At 37.5% G+C, this 23,027-nt stretch overlaps 1 protein-coding gene across 1 annotated transcript in view; it reads left to right on the forward strand.

Moving 5' to 3' along the window:
• The window catches only part of DYM (dymeclin), a 403,419-nt gene that overhangs the window by 270,769 nt on the left and 109,623 nt on the right, over positions 1-23,027 (forward strand). Inside the window, exon 14 of the mRNA XM_007197218.3 lies at positions 7,555-7,657. Coding sequence (XP_007197280.1) covers positions 7,555-7,657 — 103 coding nt within the window. The remainder of the gene's footprint in view (positions 1-7,554; positions 7,658-23,027) is intronic.

The following is a 23,027-nucleotide window of genomic DNA, read 5'->3' on the forward strand; positions in this document are numbered from 1 at the left end:
AGGGAGGGACCGGGGCATGGAGAGGAAGTGATTACAAGTTGTGAGGAATGTCTGCAGTTTTCAAGGAGGGAACCCCATGCCACCTCGCAGTAACTGACCTCTGTCTGCGTTGCCTTCCCCGTCGGGCTGTTACTCTTAACTCTCCTCGCCCCAGCGCCGCCTGTTTCCCCACATCCTGCTTGTCTCTCAACCACCAAGGGCCAGCTTCTGCCTCCTCCTCCCCACTGAAAACAGTTTTGGGTACAGTAACCGTTGATTTCTTTCCTTGTGTCAAATCCAGTGACTTTGTTTCTTTTTTTCAATCCTTCTTTACCTTTTAACAGTGGTGAGTGCTCCCTCCTTACGATTATTCTCCTGACTTCGAGAAGAATGTCTTTCTCTTCTTGTTCTTCTACTGCTAGCTCTTTGAGTACCCTTTACTGTGTTTACCCTTTTAGTCTTGGTGTTTCCCAGATTTCTGTCCTTATCTCTCTTGTTTTATATTACATGTTTTCCTTGGGTGATCACCTGTACTTTTATGATTTCGACTGATGCTAATAGCCCTTAAATTTCTTACCTCTCTCCTGAGCACCAGATTAGCATTTCCTGAATCTGGATATTTCTTTTCTTTTTTTTTTTTTTTTAAGAAATCTCTTCCAAATGCAACTTTTTTAAAATTAATTAATTAATTTGGTTGTGCTGAGTCTTAGTTGCGGCTAGCAGGCCCCTCAGTTGCGGCACATGGGATCCTTAGTTGCGGCTTGAGGGCTCCTTAGTTGCAGCTCACCAGCTCCTTAGTTGCGGCACGCAGGCTCCTTAGTTTTGGCATGTGAACTCTTAGTTGCAGCCTGCAGGATCTAGTTCCCTGACCAGGGATCGAACCCAGGCCCCCTGCATTGGGAGCACGGAGGCTTACCCACTGCACCACCAGGGAAGTCCCTGAATCTGGATATTTCTAACCACCTCCATCTGGATATTGCCGAGCACCTCTGCATTTCGTGGCAGAATGGTTAAGAGCACAGCTCTTGGAGCCAGTCTGCCTGAATTTGTCTCCTGACTCCACCACTTAGTAGCTATGAGCCTTAACCATACTTTGCCTCAATTTTCATCATCCCTTCAAAATAAAAAAAGCGTGGAGAATAATAGCACATCTGTCAGGTGATGACCTGGTGAACAGTGTCTGATGCGCAGGAAGTACCCTGCCACTGAGCTGCTGCCGCTCTTGTTCTCTTTGAGGCGCAGCCCTTCGTCTTCCTGGGTCTTCTCCCTACTCTTTGGCTCTTCTTCTTTGTATCCCTGGCATGTTCAGTCACATTCTCAGCCATCCACTAGTTTCCCAAGCTTCCCAAACCTGAGAGTCATCCATGATTCCCTTTTTTCACTCTGTGTTGTCTCCTTTGCCTTCCAAATAGCTCCTTTTTGCTTCAGTTCAAGCCCTCCTCACCTCTCACTTGTAGCGACGTAAAAGTTACCCAAAGTATCTTTCTGTTTCCACTCCCGTTCCCTTGCCCACCCCTGTCCATCCTTCCCGTCCTCTTTAGGAGCCAAGGAATCTTTCTGAAACAAACATAATTGTTATGTACTTATACCTCTCTGCACAGGTATGTGGTTTTCAGGTTCTGTGACAGGGCCTCTGCGGCCACCACGAGATGAGAGCGCATCGGGGAGAGATGGAGGACAGAGATGAGCAAGGTTGCTCCATCACCCCTCCTGCCCATCCCTGCCCCCCACCTCCCACCTGGACCCCGAACATAGCAGCTTTGCTTCTGTCTCTCTTGCTTGTCATTATAGTCCTGCTGTCAGAAAACACCTCTGGCTTTCGGGATGAAGTCCAGGGTCTAAGTAAGACACAGGGGGCACTTTATGAACTATTCCCGCTACTGCCCTGACCATATCGTGGTGCTCCAGATACTTAACACTTTATGAGTGTGCGTGCTGTGATGTTTGCTACACCCACAGTGCTCAGATTTCTCTGCCTACCCTCGTGCTCTTTTCTCTGCCCACATTACCTTTACCGTTGCCTGATTTGCTTGGCTAACTCCGGATTGTTCCTTAAGATTCAGCTCAGGCATCACCTCCGGAAATGATTTCCTGTCCGTACTTCAGGTGCAGTCAGGCAGCCCTCATCTTTGTCCCCAATGCAACATGCTTCTCTCCATCACCACAGTGACTTCTGTGTAGGCATAGCTTCCTTGACCTGACTGCGCCCTCCAGGAGCACAGAACAAAGATCGTGTGGCTTTTGCTTGTTGCTGTATCCCAGGCAGACAACTCTCTCATTCCCTGGCATGTAGTAGGTTCTTGGTAAATGTTGGAGTTACTGTCTGTCTCAGTGACTTAGTGCAGACCTCTTAGCATGGTCTTTTTTAACAGGCCCATGCTGATCTTGCTAGCTTCATCTCTCGCCATCTCGAACCCTCCGCCCCGGTGGACTTGCACTTTTCTGGCCTTATAAGCTATTGGTACTTCCCTGAAGTCTCTCTGTGCCTTTCTATACACTTTTCCCCCTTTCAGAATGGCTCTCCCTCCCCCTTTACTTTTCCCAACAAGCAAACCCCCTAACCTTCAAGGCCACCATCAAGGTAGATTTCCTCTGTGAAACGTACCTAACCTTCAGCTGTACTCCCATGGCACTCTCTTCAGACCCATGGAGTTCTCTGATTTCAGTATTGTAGACATTTTTTTCCTCTTATTCCATTAGACTTGATTTCCTTGGGGGCCAGGAATCATGTCTCTTTAGCTCATTTTGTAAGACTGTAGCATTAGCTTCTTACCGCACACAGAAAGGTCCAGGACTTTTGATGTGCTACAAGCGGCCCTTCACGGTCTGTCCTTAAACTGTCCTCATCTCCTGCCACCAGCTGGGCGCCCTACACGACAGCCCTTTGCAGCAGCCAGTGGTTTTCTGAGCACATTCCAGGTTGGACTCATCATGCATATTTATATGCTTCTTTCTTTTGTGAAACGCTGGCTTTTGGCAGGGGCTCTGTTTTCTTCAGGATAGTGTGTTCTTTTTATTCCAGTTTTTAAAATGTATAATATTTCAGACATACACCAAAAAAAACAGTAATATAGCAGTCACCTATATATATATATCCAGTGTTACTGAAAGAACATTTGAGAGAGAGAGAGAGCTGAGCCTCTTATTTCTTCCTCCCTGATCCTATTTCCTTCTCTTCTTTCTCAGAGAATAATGACTATCCTAAATGTAGAGTTTATCATTTCCATATATGTTTTATTACTTCAAATGTTTTATCTGTAGAAGATATGTAATGTTTTGCATGTTAAAAACACTAGATAAATAATACCTCATTCACATTCTCTACCAGGGTCCTTGCTTGTAGAACAACATTGTTTTTGAGGATTACCCCTACTGTTACACATAGGTTTAGATAACCTTAAATTGCTACATAGTATGCCATTGTATGACTCTTCCACAGTTTGTTTACCCATTCCATTCCTGAGAGTTTTTGTTGTTTTTAATTTTTCACTGTTAAACCAATTTACAATGAACATTCTTGTACAAAAAGGAAAATCTAGTCTTTTTCTAATATAAATAAAAAAGTATTCTGGCAGCTATATCCTGAATGAAGATCAGTACACTTGGAATCAGTTTCACTTATTTCCAGAATCGGAATTACCCCTTCCATACAAACATCATGTGTGTCACTTACTCTAGCATTTAGCTGGGGCTGGTACTTTGAATGCAAAAGCTTTAAGCAAAAGTTACTTTTCTCAGCAATTTGCAAGTCATGTCTCATATAAATTTAGGTCATTTTGCCCTACAGATGCTAAACAGAAGACAAAATTGAATGTTTTTTAAAAATAAAAAAAAAAAAACCTTTGAGAGCTCTGGCTAGCAGACCTGAGGAATAAAGCATATTAGATTGTAGAAGAATAACAGCCTGAGTAAGTGTGAATTCTGTTTTTAATTCGTGATAGAAAACTGGGAGTGACCTCAAATCATCTGTTCTTACACCAACTTTCTTAAAAACAGCTGGGAACAGTAGCCACAGCTTCTTGAGGTGGACCATGTCAACATTTTATGCCCATAACAGTCAAATTTTCTGTTATGTCCAACTGAAAGAGCTTATGTTTGAATTGCAGCTCCCTTCCTTGTTTTGTCTTCTACCAACAATGAAAAAGGATTGTTAGTATTCTCTTTTAAAATAAACAAACTAGCCTTTCTTCTCCAAAGGAAACAATATCAAGTCCTTTTTGCTTTGATTCCTAGGACTCATTTCATAAATTTCTGAAAGTGATGATAAAAGTTACCATAGATTACCTCTGTTGTCCTTCTCTGAAGGGTACACTCTTAGAACACTGACAGAGAAAATCCCAGGTTTATTGAACCCATAAAACAGCTCCTGAGTTCTGGTATTTTGTAAACTTGAAGTGCACTGCTGTACTTCACTTGCCCCCTTTCCTCTTACTAACACCAAAAAGCTAACTTCTTCTAGGTATATTTATTGTTTTTGCTTTTTGTTTGGGCATCCAATTGATGCCTCTGAGTCTTGCCATGCCCTATACTAAAATCAACCACCAAAGTCCATTCAGTCTCAAAAAACTTCTGAAACTCCATTTATTCCAGAAAATACACTACAACCAATTAAAAGAATCTTACTAATTGCCCTCTTTTATGCATTTCCATGTGAATATGCTTTATGCACTATCCCAACATATTTTTATCTTTTAATTTTCATTGCCTGCAAAATAATTTGTATATTTAAGAATATATACCCCCATTGCAGTTTAGTACTATGTTCAGTTATTCTTTTACTCAGCAGTTTTACTTTAGCTATAGTCAGTCTCGCCTCAGGTATACTAAAGATTATGTACAAGGGTGTTCATTGCAGTGCTATTTATAATACAAAAAACTGGAAACATTGCAATGATTCATTTCTAATGGACTAGTTAAATAAAGGTATATCCATATGCTTGGATATCAGTTAACTGGCACTCAATATATGTTTATTGAACGAATCAAGGATTATATTGTTAAGTGGAAAAAGTGCAAGGTACAGAGCAGTACCTATTTTGTGGGAAAAAAACATGGATGTATATGCACAGTATTCATTCATATACATGCCTTGATGCATATAATATTGTTGGAATCATAGACAATAAACCGCTGACATTTGTTACCAGTGGGTCATGGGTATGGATGTGAGGAAAAAGTGTGATGTTTACTTTTAACCTTAAAAAAGCAAAACTAAACCTCAAATAGAGAAGACCCAGAAAAGTAAAATGATTGAAAAGAATGTACATACCCTTACAGATTGAGTCTTTTTTCCTACTTCTTTACATAGCACTTCCACTTCACTCTTCTCACTGTCCCCTGTTTTGCCTCTGTGCTTTGCCTTCTGTTTGGAAATACCTTCTCTCTTCTCTTGCACAAATCTTTTTCCTTCATCATAAAGTCTAACCCCTTCATGAAACTTTGCTGAACTATTCCATTTCAAAGAAGTCTCTCTTATCAACATATGCTTGATCAGTATCATATGATTTCACACTTATTCACTTAGTAATTATTTCACTTATTTTCCTGCTGTATTTGAGTATAGATTTAGAGAATATTCTTGGCTTTGTTACATTTGCTTTGTACACATCCAGCATTACCAATAAGTGTTAAGGAATTTTTTTCATTCATTTTTTAACATTTTAATGTTAAAACTTAATCTAGAAAGAATACTTAGTAGTCTTGTTTTCAGTAATTATCCCATTTAAACCATTTGAAATTAGAGATTTTCATAAATTGATATTCAGATCAATATTCTGTTTAGAAAGGTACCACTAAGAAATACTAGAGTAATGTTTTGGGCATTAAAGAAGATACTACAGGTCATACTTATATGGAAAAGTACATGGAATCAGAATTGTCTTTATTTTTAACTTGTCATCTAGCCCAAGGAAGAATACTTTATTCACTAGATATAGTAGATTTAACATTAGGATCATATAATTATGTGTATTTGAAGCTCTGTCATTAGGTACATACACATTTAGGATTGTTATAGCTTCTTGATAAATTTGCCATTTCATCACTATAAAATTTCTCTCTTTATCTCAGGTAATAATATTCTTATCCTTAAGCCTACTTTGTCTAATATTAATATAGCTGCTCCAGCTTTCTTATGATTAGTGTTTATACAATATCTCTTTTGTATCATTTTACTGTTCACTTATCTGTATCTTTAAATTTGCAAGCGTGGCTCTTATAAATAGCATGTTATTGGGTTTTGCTTTTTTATCCAGTCTGACAATCTCTGTCATTTAACGAAAGTGTTTAATCCATTTACATTTAATGTAAATTTGTTTTATACTTTGAAAATTGCTCATTTAGGTCTGTTGGGATGCATCTTAGAATCATCTTTACTCTGGGCTAGAATAGCCCTACTCCTAAAGCATGGCCTTTCTGAGAATTCAACTGAGTGTTCATGTTCAATGAGTTTTATCCACTCTGGCTGGTTGGAACTTCATCCCTCCAGCCTTTTGTGATCTCCAAAATCTCTGTTCAGTTTGTGGCTCCTGGATGGTGGTTTACTGCCACACCTTTCAAGAAGACACTGGAGCAGGTTTTGAACATTTCAGATGTTCAACATCTGAAAACAGTTAATTTATATATTTTGTTCAGTTTTTTTAGTTGTTTACACAGGGGAGTTATTCAGTACCAGTTAATCCATCCTGGCCAGAAGTAAAAATCTTATAATACATATGTTTAAAGCCATTCTTTTTTTTTTTTTTTTTTTAATTTATTTATTTTTGGCTGTGTTGGGTCTTCGTTTCTGTGCGAGGGCTTTCTCTAGTTGCGGCGAGCGGGGGCCACTCTTCATCACGGTGCGCGAGCCTCTCACTGTTGCGGCCTCTCTTGTTGCGGAGCACAAGCTCCAGACGCGCAGGCTCAGTAGTTGTGGCTCACGGGCCTAGTTGCTCTGCGGCATGTGGGATCTTCCCAGACCAGGGCATGAACCCGTGTCCGCTGCACTGGCAGGCAGATTCTCAACCACTGCGCCACCAGGGAAGCCCATAAAGCCATTCTTTTTGAGAATAAGAATATAAAGCTATAATATAGAATCATAGACTCTGTATTATGCTAGAGAAATAATCCAATGCACTTATTTGAAAGATGAGATACTCCAATAAAGATGTTAAAAGAAATAAAATAAATAAACCCATGCAGTAAGATACAAGAAAAAGATGAGAAAATTGGGATACAGCAAGCTCAAGTAACTTGTAACAGATTGCACTATGAGTTACTCATAAAGTCAGTCCATATCTCAGGTTTTCTTAATATCTGTCTACTGTCCTGTCCATGATAGTAATCTTCTGAAAATTTCTCCTGTGTTTGAAATATAATTTGAAACTGGCAAACTTTTATTTTAGAACCCTTATAATTTAAACATTATTTTCACTTTATTATTTGTTATATCAATAGTATTGTTAATCCTGCTGTTAACACAGGCACGAAAAAAGAATCTTTTAGAATAATCGACATTCTGTGCAATGTCAATATAAAACCTAGAAAAGGAGACACTTAGTTCTTTTAATATAATTGGGGTTTTGTTTGTTTTTTCAGCTTGTTTTCCTTGCTGTCTAAAAAACACAACAAAGTTCTGGAACAAGCCACACAGTCCTTGAGAGGTTCGCTGAGTTCCAGTGATGTTCCTCTACCAGATTATGTAAGTAGTTACCTTACTTTGTCAATAAAAAAATTTTCCTTTCATTGCTAAATTTAAAAATAACAATACCCCTCTCTTCCCAAGATCTGGCTGTGATCTTGTTCCCTGAGAAACCTATGGTAGGTAAATAAAGGATTGACATCTCAAATCAAAGGAAAAAATTTTTGATGATTATTAACAAGTAGTTGAAGAAAGTCAACCCTAAACCAATGATTGTTAATAATTAGAAATCTTATTAGTCAAGAAAACCACTCAAACTAATTACAGAGAAACAAAAGGAGGGATTTTATAAGAAGTGTGCAAAGGTTTCTCATGGAACTCAAGGGGAAGATGTACACCTGGATTTCAGAGAATGAGAACCTGAAATGGAAAAGCCATTGGATTCATTCAAAATAGCCTATCTTGGGACTTCCCTGGTAGTCCAGTGGTTAAGAATCTGCCTGACAATGCAGGGGACACGGGTTCGAGCCCTGGTCCGGGAAGATCCCACATGCCGTGGAACAACTAAGCCCACGCGCTACAACTACTGAGCCCGTGCTCCTAGAGCCTGTGCTCTGTAACAAGAGAAGCCACCGCAATGAGAAGCCCGCGCCCTGCAAGGAACAGTAACCCCCGCTCGCTGCAACTAGAGAAAGCCCATGCATAGCAAGGAAGACCCAGCACAGCCATACATACATACATACATACATAAATAAGGAATAATAATTCTTAAAATTAGAAAAAAAAAAAAAAAGCCAATCTTTCTGGGGCATTTAGTTTCAGTTATCTGCTTCTTTTTGCTTCAGTTTTATTCTGCCGCTGCTTTCCGTAGGCCCGTTTTCCCTATTTGCTGACTGAAGTAGCAACCCCGACCCCTCCCCCACCCCCTTTCCCTCCCAGCGCTTAACATGTCCTTGGGAGTGTCATGCCTTTTGCTGACTGATCAGAATCCTAATTCTCAGATCCTGGGAGAGAGAATCTAATTGTCTCTGCTTGGGTCAGTATGCGGCTCCGATCTCGTCAGTCATGGTCAGCAGAGAACAGCAGTAACATGTTGCATTTGTTCCCTCCTCTTTAAAGATGAAGAGCTTATTACCACCTGACCTCGGGGGATGATGATGGAATAGAACCCAGCACAGGGATGAGCATTATATAATAGGAGGGGGAACTCGTTATGAGTTCCTTTAGGGCTGTGCCACTGTCTGTGACACCTCTTGTGTTTTGGAACATACCTTACGTGAGGATGCTAAAAACTTTCATGTCATGGACCACAGAGGTAGTTCATCCAGTTCTAATAAGGACCTCCCTGTTTGTTTGTCTGGGGACAACTTAATGAGTTGATATTTAGAAACTTTAGGAGAGAATTTTTATATTCTAAGTTTGAGGTGGTGATGTGTACCAGGCAGCCGGAGAGTTGTTTTGCTTGCTTCCTGCTGTCGTTTGTTTCATTTCTAAATGGTTGTGCTGATATGAGACTGTGGGAACAGCACCCAGTCCAGATATCAGACGCTGATAAACAGAGATAGCTGTGTGCAGCCACAACCTGACTGGTGCTATTTTTCATCTCTTTTATTTATTTATTTAGTGTGTGTGCGAGAGAGATGTTATGATCTGTCTTCCCATTATGAGATTTAAAATTCCAAAGTACTTCTCTCCTACCAAAACAGTTAGTATCTTTTAAGATTTTCCTGCTAGTTGAATATTCTCAATTTCTTGAAAAAATGAGCGTTATAGTTGACTTAATTCTATCCTTGTCATGACTTGTTCTAAGAAAAATAATTCTTTCTAATTGCTCCTTGGAAACCTCAGTTGGGGCCAGAGTGGCAGTAGGGATTATATTTATTAAGAACTTGAATTTTGTTCATCTGTAAGTGTTTTGTAATTTTTATACACATATTATTTGATTTATATAGTATTCCTGTTAATTCTACAAAAATGTGTTGAATGTATGTAGTACTGAGGTTGCCTTAGCGGTGTTCTCCTTTAATCAGAGGCCAGAAAATTGATATTTCTTTGAGAAAACAGGTCATATTTAACAGTATTTGCCAATCATGGAGGTGATTATGCAGTGAAAGGACAAGTTGAACTCGTAATGGACATATGAATTCTGTTGAACTTTACAGGTCATTGACTGTTTTCCTCTTGCATGAAGTTTTCACTGAGTAAAACTGAATTTCTTGAGGCATCCACTTCCTAGAAATACAAGGAAAATTCCATTTGGAATCTGCCATTGACAGTCCTTATTATAACATTTGTGGGTATGAGACTTTGCAAATCACAGCATTTTCCAAATGGGTTTATCAACTTGAATTTTGCTGCCTTTCTTCGGAGCTAAGTGCAGAGGGTGGGTAACACTGATTCAGTAGTAGTGTTGATAACTGTGAATCACTCCTCTTGCCCCTGAGCTGAAAGGTGATTAAAGAAAACAGTAGCAACCTTAAAAGTAAGTACTACACTATGTTCTTCTTTGGTGATAACTCATGTTTTATTGGTCATTCCCATTGCTCAAAATACTACGTATAAGTGAGTAAACATTTGAAACCATATTCTCATTATCATTCTCTTTTAATTTGGTCATTAACTGGGCAAATACAGTATGTTCCCTTTTTCTTCCCCAGAAATTTTACTTAAGTGTCTCTGCCAACAACCACATAAAATTCTGTGTCCTTGACTAATGCTTTAGAAAACTTGTTTGTAAAAGATGGAACAGGAAAACGAAAGGGTCTTAATGCAGCAGTGGATTCCTGGATGTATACTTTCTACAGCAGGATTGAGAGAACTATAGTAGCAGAGTTTGAATAACTGTGTAAAAATAAGGATATGTTTTTCTTCTCACTGTAGTACATAGAGTACTTTCAGTCTACCTAGAGATTTCTGAGTTTATTAAGAAAATGTTGATTCTCATTATACTGTATAGTTCACCAGTCAATTGAGTAACAACATAGAAAGCAAACAGCGAGTTACAAAAACGTTAGTATTAGTACTTTAGTACAGCCATGTTTGTCTGAACATCTCAGGGGAAACCTGAAGCCTTCAACCAGCTTCTAGAGAATGAGGAAATTCCCTGACTGCTTAAGGGAAAATAAAACAAAAAATTATACTCAAGTTCTCCATGGGGAGAGAGAATGCTCACTACAGAGAGTGATAGCTGGTCAGAGAGTGATAAAGGTGTCTAGGAAAGCTAGTGAAGTTCAGTTGAGTTGGCTGAGTTTTGGTGTCTTTATATCAGGGTTTCATAAAGTTTATTTCAGTGACTAAAGAGACATGAGAGAATTGTTAAAGAAGAATCTTTCAACACTTTTTTTTTTAATAGATTTATTTATTTTTATTTATCTTTGGCTGCGTTGGGTCTTCGTTGCTGCTTGCGGGCTTTCTTTAGTTGCGGTGAGCGGGGGCTACTCTTCGTTGTGGTGTGTGCACTTCTCATTGCGGTGGCTTCTCTTGTTGTGGAGCATGGGCTCTAGGCGCGCGGGCTCAGTAGCTGCGGCGCACGGGCTTAGTTGCTCCGCAGCATGTGGGATCTTCCCGGACCAGGGCTTGAATCCGTGTCCCCTGCGTTGGCAGCCAGATTCTTAACCACTGCGCCACCAGGGAAGTCCCAACACTTTTTTTTTAATAAGAATAAACCTCTTAAACAACTTTGGTCATATAAAACAGAAGCTGAATATAGACAATGAAGCAAAAATAATAAGTGAGTTATAGTTGCTTTTTAAATATAACCGTGGCTTTTAATTATGACTGTTGTCACATGTCATGTAAGCATTGTTTCCCTAATTTCTAACAATTATCTTAGCAACTAGTTGAGATGAGAGGAATCTAACTTTTATTCTAGGTGGAATCATAAGGAACCAAAATTTATTGCCCCATGATCATCAAAGAATTTTTGAACCTTTTCATAGGACCAACTTTCTCATCTCATTCCAAATGTAAATGCAAAGGCACAAGCCAAAAAGACCCTGGCCAAAGAGTAAGGAGCCAGATCAGAAAAATCAGGAGAAGTATAAACAGTAACTAAGAGTTTATCATCAACTTGGTAAAAGCAAGTACAGTCGACTCCCCCCCTTAGCCACGATTTTGCTTTCTGAGATTTCATTTACCTACGGTCAACAGCGGTCCAAAAATATTAAATGGAGAATTCCAGAAATAAACAATACATAGTTTGAAATTTCACACCATTCTAAGTAGTGTGATGACATCTCTCGACATCCAGTTCTGTCCTGCCTGGGACATGAATCATCCCTTTGTCCAGCATATCCCGACCATTAGTCACATAGTAGCCATCTGGGTTATCAGATGACTGTTGCAGTATTGCAGTGCTTGTGTTCAAGTAACCCTTATTTTACTTAATGACCCCAAAGCATAAGAGTAGTGGTGCTAGCAATTTGGATATTCTCTTACTGTACATAATTCATGAATTAAACTTTATCATAAGTATGCCTGTATAGGAAAAAACGTAGTATACAGTTGTCCCTCGGTATCTGAGGGGGATTGATTCTAGGAGCCCCCGCATATACCAAAATCCAAGGATGCTCATGTCCCTTATATAAAGTGGTATAGTACAGTTGGCCCTCCATATCTTCAGATTCTGAATCTGAGGATTCACCCAACCACAGATAGAAATTTCCATCCAAGGTTGGTTAAATCCACAGAAGTAAAACCTGACAATATGGAGGTCCAACTGTATATTTATTGGAAAAAATCCACGATGTGATGTAGGATGGTGAGTGATTGCTGATGGTACATGGTCTCTTTCGGGGATGATAAAAGTGTTTGAAAATTAGATTGTGGTGATGGTTGCACAATTCTGAATGTACAGAAAACCATTGAATTGTACATTTTAAATTGACAAAGTACGTGTGGTGTGTGAATGTTATCTCAGTGAAGCCATTAAAAAAAAAAGTAGTACTTGGAGCACTAGGAAAAAGAAAAAAAGAACTATTTGTTGAACGTAATAGCATATAGATACCAGCTTGGCTGGCATTATGGCATGAGGGTGAATGTTAGAAAAATAAATTTTATACTTCGGGAAAGTTAATATTTTCAATTAGGGAAAATGTTTCTTAAGTAGTGTCTTGACTTTAGAAACTGCTAAAGTCAATTAGATATGCAATTACAAAAAGATATGTGTATTTTTCAGCCTGGCTTAAGAGCAAAATAATGGAAACAAGCAAAATCTATCAATAGGGGACTGATTAAAGTTTAAATCTATCCAATGCAGTATTCTGCGGACATTTTTTTTTTAACAAATTCAATCCATATAGGTTTATCTGAAAAGATATCCAGAACACTTAAATCAGTAGAAACAAACAGAAAACTACACTTTATAGTATGTAGGTTATATGTACATGTATGTTTGAAAATATGCATTTAATTTTTCTGGAATAATTCATAAGAAACTATTAAATAGTGGTTACCTGTAGGGAGTCGGACTGAAGGGAAGGGAAAGTAGAACTTACACTTTTTGCCTTATGCTCTTCTTTATAGGTATAGATCTTTACATTTTTATCAAGTATAGGACTAATTTTCCCCTCCTTCCCTCCCTTCCTCCCTCCCTCCCTCCCTTCCTTCCCTTTTTTTTATTCCCTCCCTCAGTCCTTCCTTCTCTTCTTTATTAGTTTCAGATAATTTTAGACTTACAAAGAGTTTTCAAGAATTTCCATATATCCTTCACCAGCTTTCCCTTTTGTAAATATCTTACATAACCATAGAACATTTTTCAAAACTATTAACCTTGGTACAATACTGTTAACTAAACACAAATCTCATTTGAATTTTACCAGTTTTGACACTAATGCCCTTACTCTTTTCTAGTATCCAATCCAGGATGATCCCACATTGCATTTTGTTGTCACGTCTCCTTAGTCTTTCCTTGGATTTCATGACCTTGACACCTTGGAAGAGTACTAATCAGTTATTTTGTAGGATGTCCCTCAATTTGGGTTTGTCTGGCATTTTCTCATGATTAGATTGATGTTATGCTTTATTGGGAAGGATACTACAGAAGTGATATGCCCTTCTCAGTACATCATTTCAGAGAATACATGGTGTTGGTGTGTATTACTGGTATTGATCACTTCACTGGGATGATGTCTGTCCAGATTCTTCACCGTAAACTTGCTGATTTTCCCTCTGAAATTCCTGTATGTTTTATATAGTAGTTATTTCCACTATATTGGAAATACTTTATTAGATTATTAAATATTTCCACTATATTGGAACAGTATATGGGGGAGATACTTTGAGATGGTGCCGATATCCTGTTTCTTCCTAAACATTTTCCCACAAATTTTAGCATCCATTGATTGATCTGGCTTCAGCATTATTTTACTGATTTATTAGTGATTTTCTGTTTGTCTCATTCCCTCTAAATTTATTATTAGAATTCTTCTGCAAGGAAGAGTTGTCACCTCTCCCTGATGTATTTATCTATGCAGTTGTTTATTTCTATCAGTATGGACTCCTGGATATGAATTTTCTTCTTATCATCCAGAACTGTTGTTATTTTGTTACTCAGGTTGTTCCAACTTTAGGCGCTGGGAGCTCTTTCAGGTTGTATCCTCTGCCCTTTGAATATGCGTCAACCTTTTTTTTTTTTTTTTTTTGCGACCTTCAAGATGCTCCAACTCATCTTGTGTTTCCCCTGCTCCAGCCCTAAAATCAACCAGTTCTCCAAGGAGGATCATGAAATTCGAATCAAGATCTTTATATTGATAGTTACTTTCCTAATGTCAAAACCAATGTAAAAAACAGAGCCCGATCTTGTGAATAAGGTTGCAAATCTTGTGAACATCCCTAGAAACAACTGCTTTGAACTTAAGTATTAACAGATTCCAAGCCCCACACTGATTAGGTCCCAGGAGGTTTCTTCTTTAGAACAATTGATTTTAAAAATCAAATAAATGAGGCCTCTAACAAGTGAGCAAGCTCCACACCCTATCCCTGCCACTTTTCTTCCTAATTAAAAACCAGGCCTGACTTTAATATAATCAGACTGATTTTCTTGGTTGTGTTATAACGTGGCTTTGGATGCATTTCTGAACTAGGAGTTCCAGAAATGTTCTGAGAATGCTTCTAAGGACAATTTTAGTTGGAGGGATCCCCTCTTGTTTAAAAAAGAAAAATTTCTTCATTCTTAAAAAGCACACCTGAATTGAGGTAAAGAATATTGACCTTTCTTTATTCCTAAGAGGAAATTTGTCCTGTCCCTTCTTATGGAATATGGTAGAATATTCTTTTTAAGGATTTTTTAAAATTATCATTAAAAATACTTAAATAACTTTTATGTTCCTTCTAAAAGGAAATAGGATGTGTTTGCATTGAAATCTGGCAATGATTAATTAACCTTCTAAGAGAAGTTTAAAGAATACAGAAAACCCATGCATATTAAATTCAGTAGCAATGTGTGATAATTTAAGAAATCATAGTGATTTCTTAAATAACAAAGAAAGTTTGAAGAATCTTAGGAAAAGCTGTTTTTATATTAGCTCTGTAGAGCAGCAGGTAAGAATATTTTCACTACAATGGGAAGGGGGAAAAAAAAGAAACTGTGATCACTGGTTTTTACAAATTTATCACACATTGCTACTGAATTTAGTATGCATGGGTTTTCTGTATTATTTAAACTTCTCTTAGAAGGTTAATTAATCATTGCCAGACTTTAGTGCAAACACATCCTATACACTATGAAATGTAAAATAGATAGCTAGTGGGAAGCAGCCGCATAGCACAGGGAGATCAGCTCGGTGCTTTGTGTCCACATAGAGGGGTGGGATAGGGAGGGTGGGAGGGAGACGCAAGAGGGAGGAGGTATGGGGATATATGTATATGTATAGCTGATTCACTTTGTTGTAAAGCAGAAACTAACACCATTATAAAGCAATCATACTCCAATAAAGATCTTAAAAAAAATCATTATTTTAATTTTCTGTTTGCTCGAATTTTGATTGTTTTTCTCTCTTTCTCCCTTTCTGCCTGAGTTCATAGTTCCTAATAGGAAGAAAAGAAGTCTACTATTTGGAATTTTCTTTGATATATCCTTGATTTACATGGCAAATAGAAAGCAGCTGTCTATTTAAGCATCTAATTCTTGAAACCATAGTCCCCTCAAGCGTCATCTGGAAATAATGTAGCTTGTAAAACAAAGCTAAGAAGAAAAGGCAATGTTTGTTTTATGTGGGATGAATGATTTCTGTTGGGGTCCTTTAATTCGGCTATTATGAGGGTTATTAAAAAGCAGTATTACAAAAGAGGTTTAAATGAAAAGAATTTTTTTGAGCTGGTATCTTATTATTACAGTTGATTATAGTCAAAGCTGCAAAATTTTATAAATGGCACTTTACTATAGTTTCTCCAAATAAGACCCCCAAAAACTAGTCATCTTACTCATTGTATGAGTGGAAATTCAGCTCTTTCCATAGTGGATTTAATTTCTGAAAACAAATTGTATTTGAGAATTCAGCTTTGCCTATTTTCCTGGAAATTTCATGGCTTTCTGAAAAATTCTTAAGAAATCTTACAAGAGTATTTGGGGATTACCTTATAAATGCAAAAATGAACATGAAAGCAGCAGAGTTTATCTAGGCTTCAGGCTTTATTGGAAGACTCAATTAACACCAGATAAAGTTAAGCCTAAATTGTTTCTTAACTTATTTATAAATTACTTGAGTTTCTGAGATGTGAATTTGGAGATCTCAGTTCTGAGAAGCAGTATGCTTTGGGAAACAGAAGACAAGTTAATTTGTGCTTTGACAGTTGTTAGAGGCTATTCCATGATTGGAGTGTATTGGTTTTCTTAATTTGTTAACACAACATAGTATTTGTTTTGGATAGTTGACACATAAGAACTAAGTTTCAGTTCTTAAGTGTACTTGCTACCACAGAAATAAAGTTACTTAGCATGTTTGATTATAAATAGGGCAGGCATGGTTAATTATTTTTATGCATTTGAGTCTTATCTCTCACCTGGTATCTTCTATGATCTCAAATTTGTATTTTGACTGAGGTCATAAGGAGAATATTGTGTTACTCTGAAACATATCTTTTTTTCTTGAACGTACAATGTTAATTGATCAACTTAGCAAATGAATTAATGACTTATCCTTTTTAGGGTCATATTCTAAGCCTAAAAAGTACTGAGCCTTTAATAATCAGTATTAACTCTTTTACGAAGTTATCTCTTATGTATCATACTGGTCAGTGAATTCCAATTAGAGTAACTTTTGTTTCATTATTAGTAGTGCTTTAGCTTATTAACCAATTCCAAGTCCTAAATTCCCCATACCCATTGTGAATTCTCATATAATTACTAATATCATCCAGGTTAACAGTAATATCAGTTACAAAAGAGTAGTACATGCATTAAAAAAAACTCCATATGGTACTTGAAATTCCCTATTCTTTCATCCAGCAAGTAGTGAGCAACTGACGTCTTCTCGGGCACTTTTCTCTGCCCTTTAAGACATCAGTGGAGATAAAAATCTCTGCCCTCATGAAGCCTACGTTCTAATGAAGAGAGATGTATAATGATTGTATGCATGGGCAAATGAATGAACAAGTGAATGAAATGTAAGAAGTTCGCATGGGAAAATAAAGCAGAATAAAGGGGTTGGGAGCACAGGCCATGGGAAGGTAGCAGTGTAATGGGTGGTTAGTGGAGGGTATGCCTCATTGAGAAGGTGACATTTGAGTAAAACCTAAGGAAGGAGAAACAATGAGTCATGCAGAGGTCAGTGTGTTCTAGGAAGATGGAACAGGGAGTGCAGAGGGGTTGAGAAAGGAGCCTCCGTGAGCCCTGACAGGGTATAGTGGCTGGGAAGGAGATTATCTGGACCGTATTTATAATCATCTTGAACAAATGCATATCGATGGGTGATCCAGAAAAGTTTTGGATAGAGCAACAGCCTGAAAATCAGAAGACCTATTTTTGGGGTTTTGTTTTGTTTTGTTTACCTTTAATTTGCTGTGGACTTGGGCAACTTATTTTGCCATTCTGACCCTTGATTTCCTTGCCTTTAAAGTGTATCTTAAAGTAGATTTTTTGTGTGCGATTTCCTTTTCCAGTGTGATTGGCATTCTCTGGTTATATAGAAAGGGATTTGTATTGCTGCAATGCACAGCAGTTATAGGGGACTCCACTCTCATTGTATTCTGTGTGAACCGTGTCACCTGAAACATATCCTAGAATACAGTGTGCATGGTGTACCCTGGAGTTACACAACAGTAGTGGGCCTGGGTGTATGGCGAGACTCAATAGGAAATATAGAATGATGATGCAGACCCTTTCTTTAAGGATTTGAGACAGCCATTTGTAGATATCACAGAGTGATGTACATATTTATAGACGAGATAAATATCAGCTTATGTTTTACAGAATGCTACAAATAAGAGGCTCCTCTGAGAAGACATCATAAAAGTTTTGAGTGGTTTTATTCTGAGTCTTACAGAGTGGAAGGGCCTTTAATTAAGAGTCAGTATATATGATGGTTAGGCATATAAGCTTTGTGAGGAGAATTCTTGGAACATAGACCCAGCTTCATAGTTTTTTAGTTTTCTTGAAATTTCCCCATGAAAACAAAGAGAATGCATCAATAAACACAACATTGACAACAAAACTAGGTGACAGGGTAGCCACATGAAACCCAAAATACCAGAGGGTAAGTACAAACTACCAAGAGCTACAAGATCCTTGCAGTATCTGTGTGAGAGCAACTAGAAGGAATGAGACCTCCAAGGGATCTGAGAAGTAGCCAAAAGGGATTCACTGGAAAGTCCACAGGCCAGTTTGACAAAAGCACCTGAAACTGGTAGGGGTTTTGCATACCCTAACTCAGAGTCGATTGTCAGGGGTCTGCTGTAAGATCTGAAGGGGTTCCAGCATCTGGGCCCTATCGACTCTTAAAACTAAATAGTTGGGGGCTTCCCCAGTGGTGCAGTGGTTAAGAATCCACCTGTCAACAATGCAAGGGACACGGGTTTGATCCCTGGTCCGGGAAGATCCCACATGCCGCAGAGCAACTAAGCCCGTGCGCCACAACTACTGAACTTGCGCTCTAGAGCCCACGAGCCACAACTACTGAAGCCTGTGTGCCTAGAGCCCATGCTCCGCAACAAGAGAAGCCTGCGGACTGCAATGAAGAGTAGCCCCGGCTCGCCATAACTAGAGAAAGCCCGCACACACCAACAAAGACCCAATGCAGCCAAAAATAAATAAAAAATTAAATCTTTAAAAAAAAAAAAATTAAACTAAATAGCTGAAGCTCTCTCCTAGGACCAAGCCCCACACTGAAGTGAAGCTGCTAGAATTGGAGCCCCCAGAGAAGGTCAGGGACAATAAGCAAAGAAAAAAGAAAGTTTCAGATAAATGTAGGGTTGGAGAAGAGAGCCAGGAGATTCCAGAAAGTGCATGACCATGTTTATGAACACTTCACGTAAACAAAGAAAAGGTGGTTTTGAAACTAGCAAGTGCTACCTTGACCTACCCTCCATGAGAAAAAAGTCGGGAAAACTAACTTCATTAAAAATGAGCAAAAGAGGGACTTCCCTGGTGGTCCAGTGTTAAGACTCCACGCTTCCAATGCAGGGGGCATGGGTTCGATCCCTGGTCAGGGAACTAAGGTCCCACATGCCACACGGCCAGAAAAAAAAAAAAGAACGTGAGCAAAGAGAAAAAGCTCAGTCAAATTCAGTGCAAAGAGAGAAGAAAAAAGAGAATAAGGAGAATAATATGTCTTGTAAATAAAAGCATGATATATACCCATGCTTTTAAAATAGATAAGTGTCCATCAACAGATGAATGGATAAAGAAGATGTGGCACATATATATAATGGAATATTACTCAGCCATAAAAAGAAACGAAATTGTTATTTGTAGTGAGGTGGATGGACCTAGAGTCTTGTCATACAGAGTGAAGTAATTCAGAAAGAGAAAAACAAATACCGTATGCTAACACATATATATGGAATCTAAAAAAAAAAAAAAAAAGTCATGAAGAACCTAGGGGCAGGATGGGAATAAAGACGCAGACCTACTAGAGAATGGACTTTAGGATATGGGGAGGGGGAAGAGGAGTAAGCTGGGACAAAGTGAGAGAGTGGCATGGACATATATACACTACCAAATGTAAAACCGATAGCTAGTGGGAAGCAGCTGCATAGCACAGGGAGATCAGCTCGGTGCTTTGTGACCACCTAGAGGGATGAGATAGGGAGGGTGGGAGGGAGGGAGACACAGGAGGGAAGAGATATGGGGATATATGTATATGTATAGCTGATTTACTTTGTTATAAAGCAGAAACTAACACACCATTGTAAAGCAATTATACTCCAATAAAGATGTTAAAAAAAATTTTTTTTTAATCATTTGAAGTAACAATGGTTCAGAGAATGTAACAAAATTGTCTAGAATTGCATAGCTAACAACTAGTTGTCTGTCTTGATATTAACGTGACTAAAAGAAAACTTTTTAAAACAAATATATCAGTGCTTATTCATTGCCAAAAATAAAAAAAATAAAATAAAATAGATGAGAACTGTTAAATAACTTTTCAAAACAACTAAAAGAAACTAAGAAAATGATACAGGATATAACAGAACAATAAATCAGAATTACAAAAACTCAAATGGACAAATTTTATTTCTAAATAAAATTAGAAATAAAAAATTATTTGGGACATGTAGACTATCCATAAAGAGAAAGTATTTAGTAATTAAATAGATATAATGCCTTAAGAAAAATAGAAAGTAAAAAGGAGGAAAAGCTTAAAAACAAAAAGAAATGAAAGAAAAAGGATTCGAGAGAAAGTGACTAAATACTATAGGCAGAAATCCTACAGTATTTATAAAATACATATATAAAATAGGAATCCCCCCAAGAGAAAAAAAATACTTCAAGGAAACTTTCCTAAAATTATGAAGGAAAAAGATTTGAAACTACATGTTGAAAGAGCATACACTGTATGCCTTGGAAAATCAACCTAGGACAACAAATACCAACACATACTCCAGTGAAACTGCAGTTACAAAGCTAGAGAGAAAAAAATTTGAGGGGTACTCAGGCAAAAAGTCCAGGCCACTTTTAAGGGAAGAAAATAAAATTGTCAACAGACTTTTGGGCAGTGTTTTATGCCACAATAAAATGGAATAACATTTTTAAGATACTCAAGGAAAGCAAATGTGAGCCAAGGATTTTATATCCCACCAAACTGACTTGCAAGTATAAGAAACACAATCTTATGAAATCTAGGAACTCTGAGAATATCGTTCCCTTCCTGAGGGCTCTACTAGAGTAGTGGTCAACAAAGGTTTTATATAAAGAGCCAGACAGTAAATATTTTAGACTTTGTAGGCTACATTGCTATCTTTGTCACCTATCTTTGTGTGGGGTGTTTTGTTTACAACCCTTTAAAAATACAAAAACCATTATTAGCTCAAAGGCCATATTGGGACAGGCCACAAATCTCATTTGGCCCATGGTTTGTAGTCTGCCAACCCCTGTACTAGAGAAAGAACTTTAGACAACCACAATGACTGGAGAGATACAGACATAAAGACTGGTGATAAGCATTATCTATATTTTTACTTGTAGAACTAGCATGAAACAATATTCATAAAGGAGAGAGTGTGGTATAGTATGTAAAGGCTGTGTCTCTGGCAATGCAGATACATCACAACTATTAAAATATGGAGAAGGGAAATAGTGAGAACATGTAAAAAGTAAAATAAACTGCTGATTGCCTGATGGTTAACTGGGAGTTAAGGGATATTATTTCAGGTCAGATGCTGGGAGAGAATTGGGAGAAAGAAGAAGAGGTAATCAGCTGATTTGATACTGTTTACAGCAGCAAACCAGTAGAAAATGACAAAAAAATAAGAAGACAGGAATTATATAGTTATTCACAAAGAGGTAACCATTAGAAGAAAAATACAAATTTCCTGAATACCAAAAAATAAAATATAAAAAGAAAGCAAATAAAATATACCACATATGGAAAGTCTAGTTATATAAAAGACCTAGACATATATATATAAATATAACATAAAATTATATGTGAAAGCATTGAAACCAAACAAATTGATCTTCAGTCTAAAACTCCATTGATAAGAACTGGTTGAATGAATTTTGGTACATTCACACAGTAGAGTACTATCCATCTATAAAAATGAATGAAAAGTATTTCTATATGAAGTTCTATAAGTTGCCACATAATCATCCTCAGGGTAAGTTGGTGATATCCATTTGTATCTATTTTTATTTGAAAACAAAAGCATTGGAAGGACAAACTATAAAAAAAATTTTTTTTAATTGTTACCTATAAGGAGAGTAAAAGAATAGGATGAAAGTGACTGAGAAGGATAAAGCTAGATTTTGAGTAATTCTTGATTTTAGATTTAACTTAAGAACTACATAAATAGTTCCTAAGAAAAAGTTCCTTCAGTAGAGTTGGATTGAATATTAGTGATTATACATATAACATGATTATAAAACAGTTTAAAAGAACAGTCTCTAAAATTTAAATAAATTGAAATAAATAAACCTAAATATATATCCAGTAGGTGGTATAACCAAACATCCAAGTGACTCTTTATCCATAGGAGGCTGTACCTTAAGACACAACTGAAAAAAAAATTCAACTGTTTTTACTAATCACATTTGTGTAGCAACCTTGGTATTGTTATTTCATGACATGGGCTTTTAATGTACGATAAAGCAAATGAGTAATTATACACTATTCTAATTTTGTTTTCCCCATTGCCTTGGGAACCTGGATTCTTGGCGTGGGAGCAGTATATGCAGATATAAAATAGAAGAGATTGAATAAAAACTCTTTGATCTTAGTTTGAATAGGAAGACTCTGTATGGACTCTGGTTTTTGTTTTTGAATATCTGTAGCTATGTCTAGTCATTCTACTTCTGTCCTTTGAACTCACAGAAACAGTGACCAGCCCAGTAGCACAGCATTGAACATCACTAGCAACCAGATTTCCACTGAAAGGAACAAGCAATTTATCCTGCCTTTCATATAGGATGGTAACAAAACAATAGTTATGAGAAAGTTCCTCTTTAGAGAAATGTTATAGCTGATAACTGAAAAGGGAATGATATAATTAGAATATCACCATTTAATTAACCTTAATAAATTAGGAGAGCCAAGCAGTGGACATGTATAGCCTCTCACTTACAAAAAGAGAACCGGACATTATGTGCCTCCTGATGTAGAACACACCACCGTTCATGAAGGAGTCTCGTTTTTAAAAAAAAAAAAAAAAAACTAGTCTGATCAGGCCTTTAGATTCATCTACCAATTTACTGGAAATATCTAGAACAGAGAAACATGAAACACCATCACCAAAATCCAGATTGCGAGAAACTATATAGGACAAATAACCTGGTTTA

This window comes from Balaenoptera acutorostrata, chromosome 13 (genome assembly GCF_949987535.1).
Source record: "Balaenoptera acutorostrata chromosome 13, mBalAcu1.1, whole genome shotgun sequence".
NCBI classification, from domain to species: Eukaryota; Metazoa; Chordata; class Mammalia; order Artiodactyla; family Balaenopteridae; genus Balaenoptera; species Balaenoptera acutorostrata.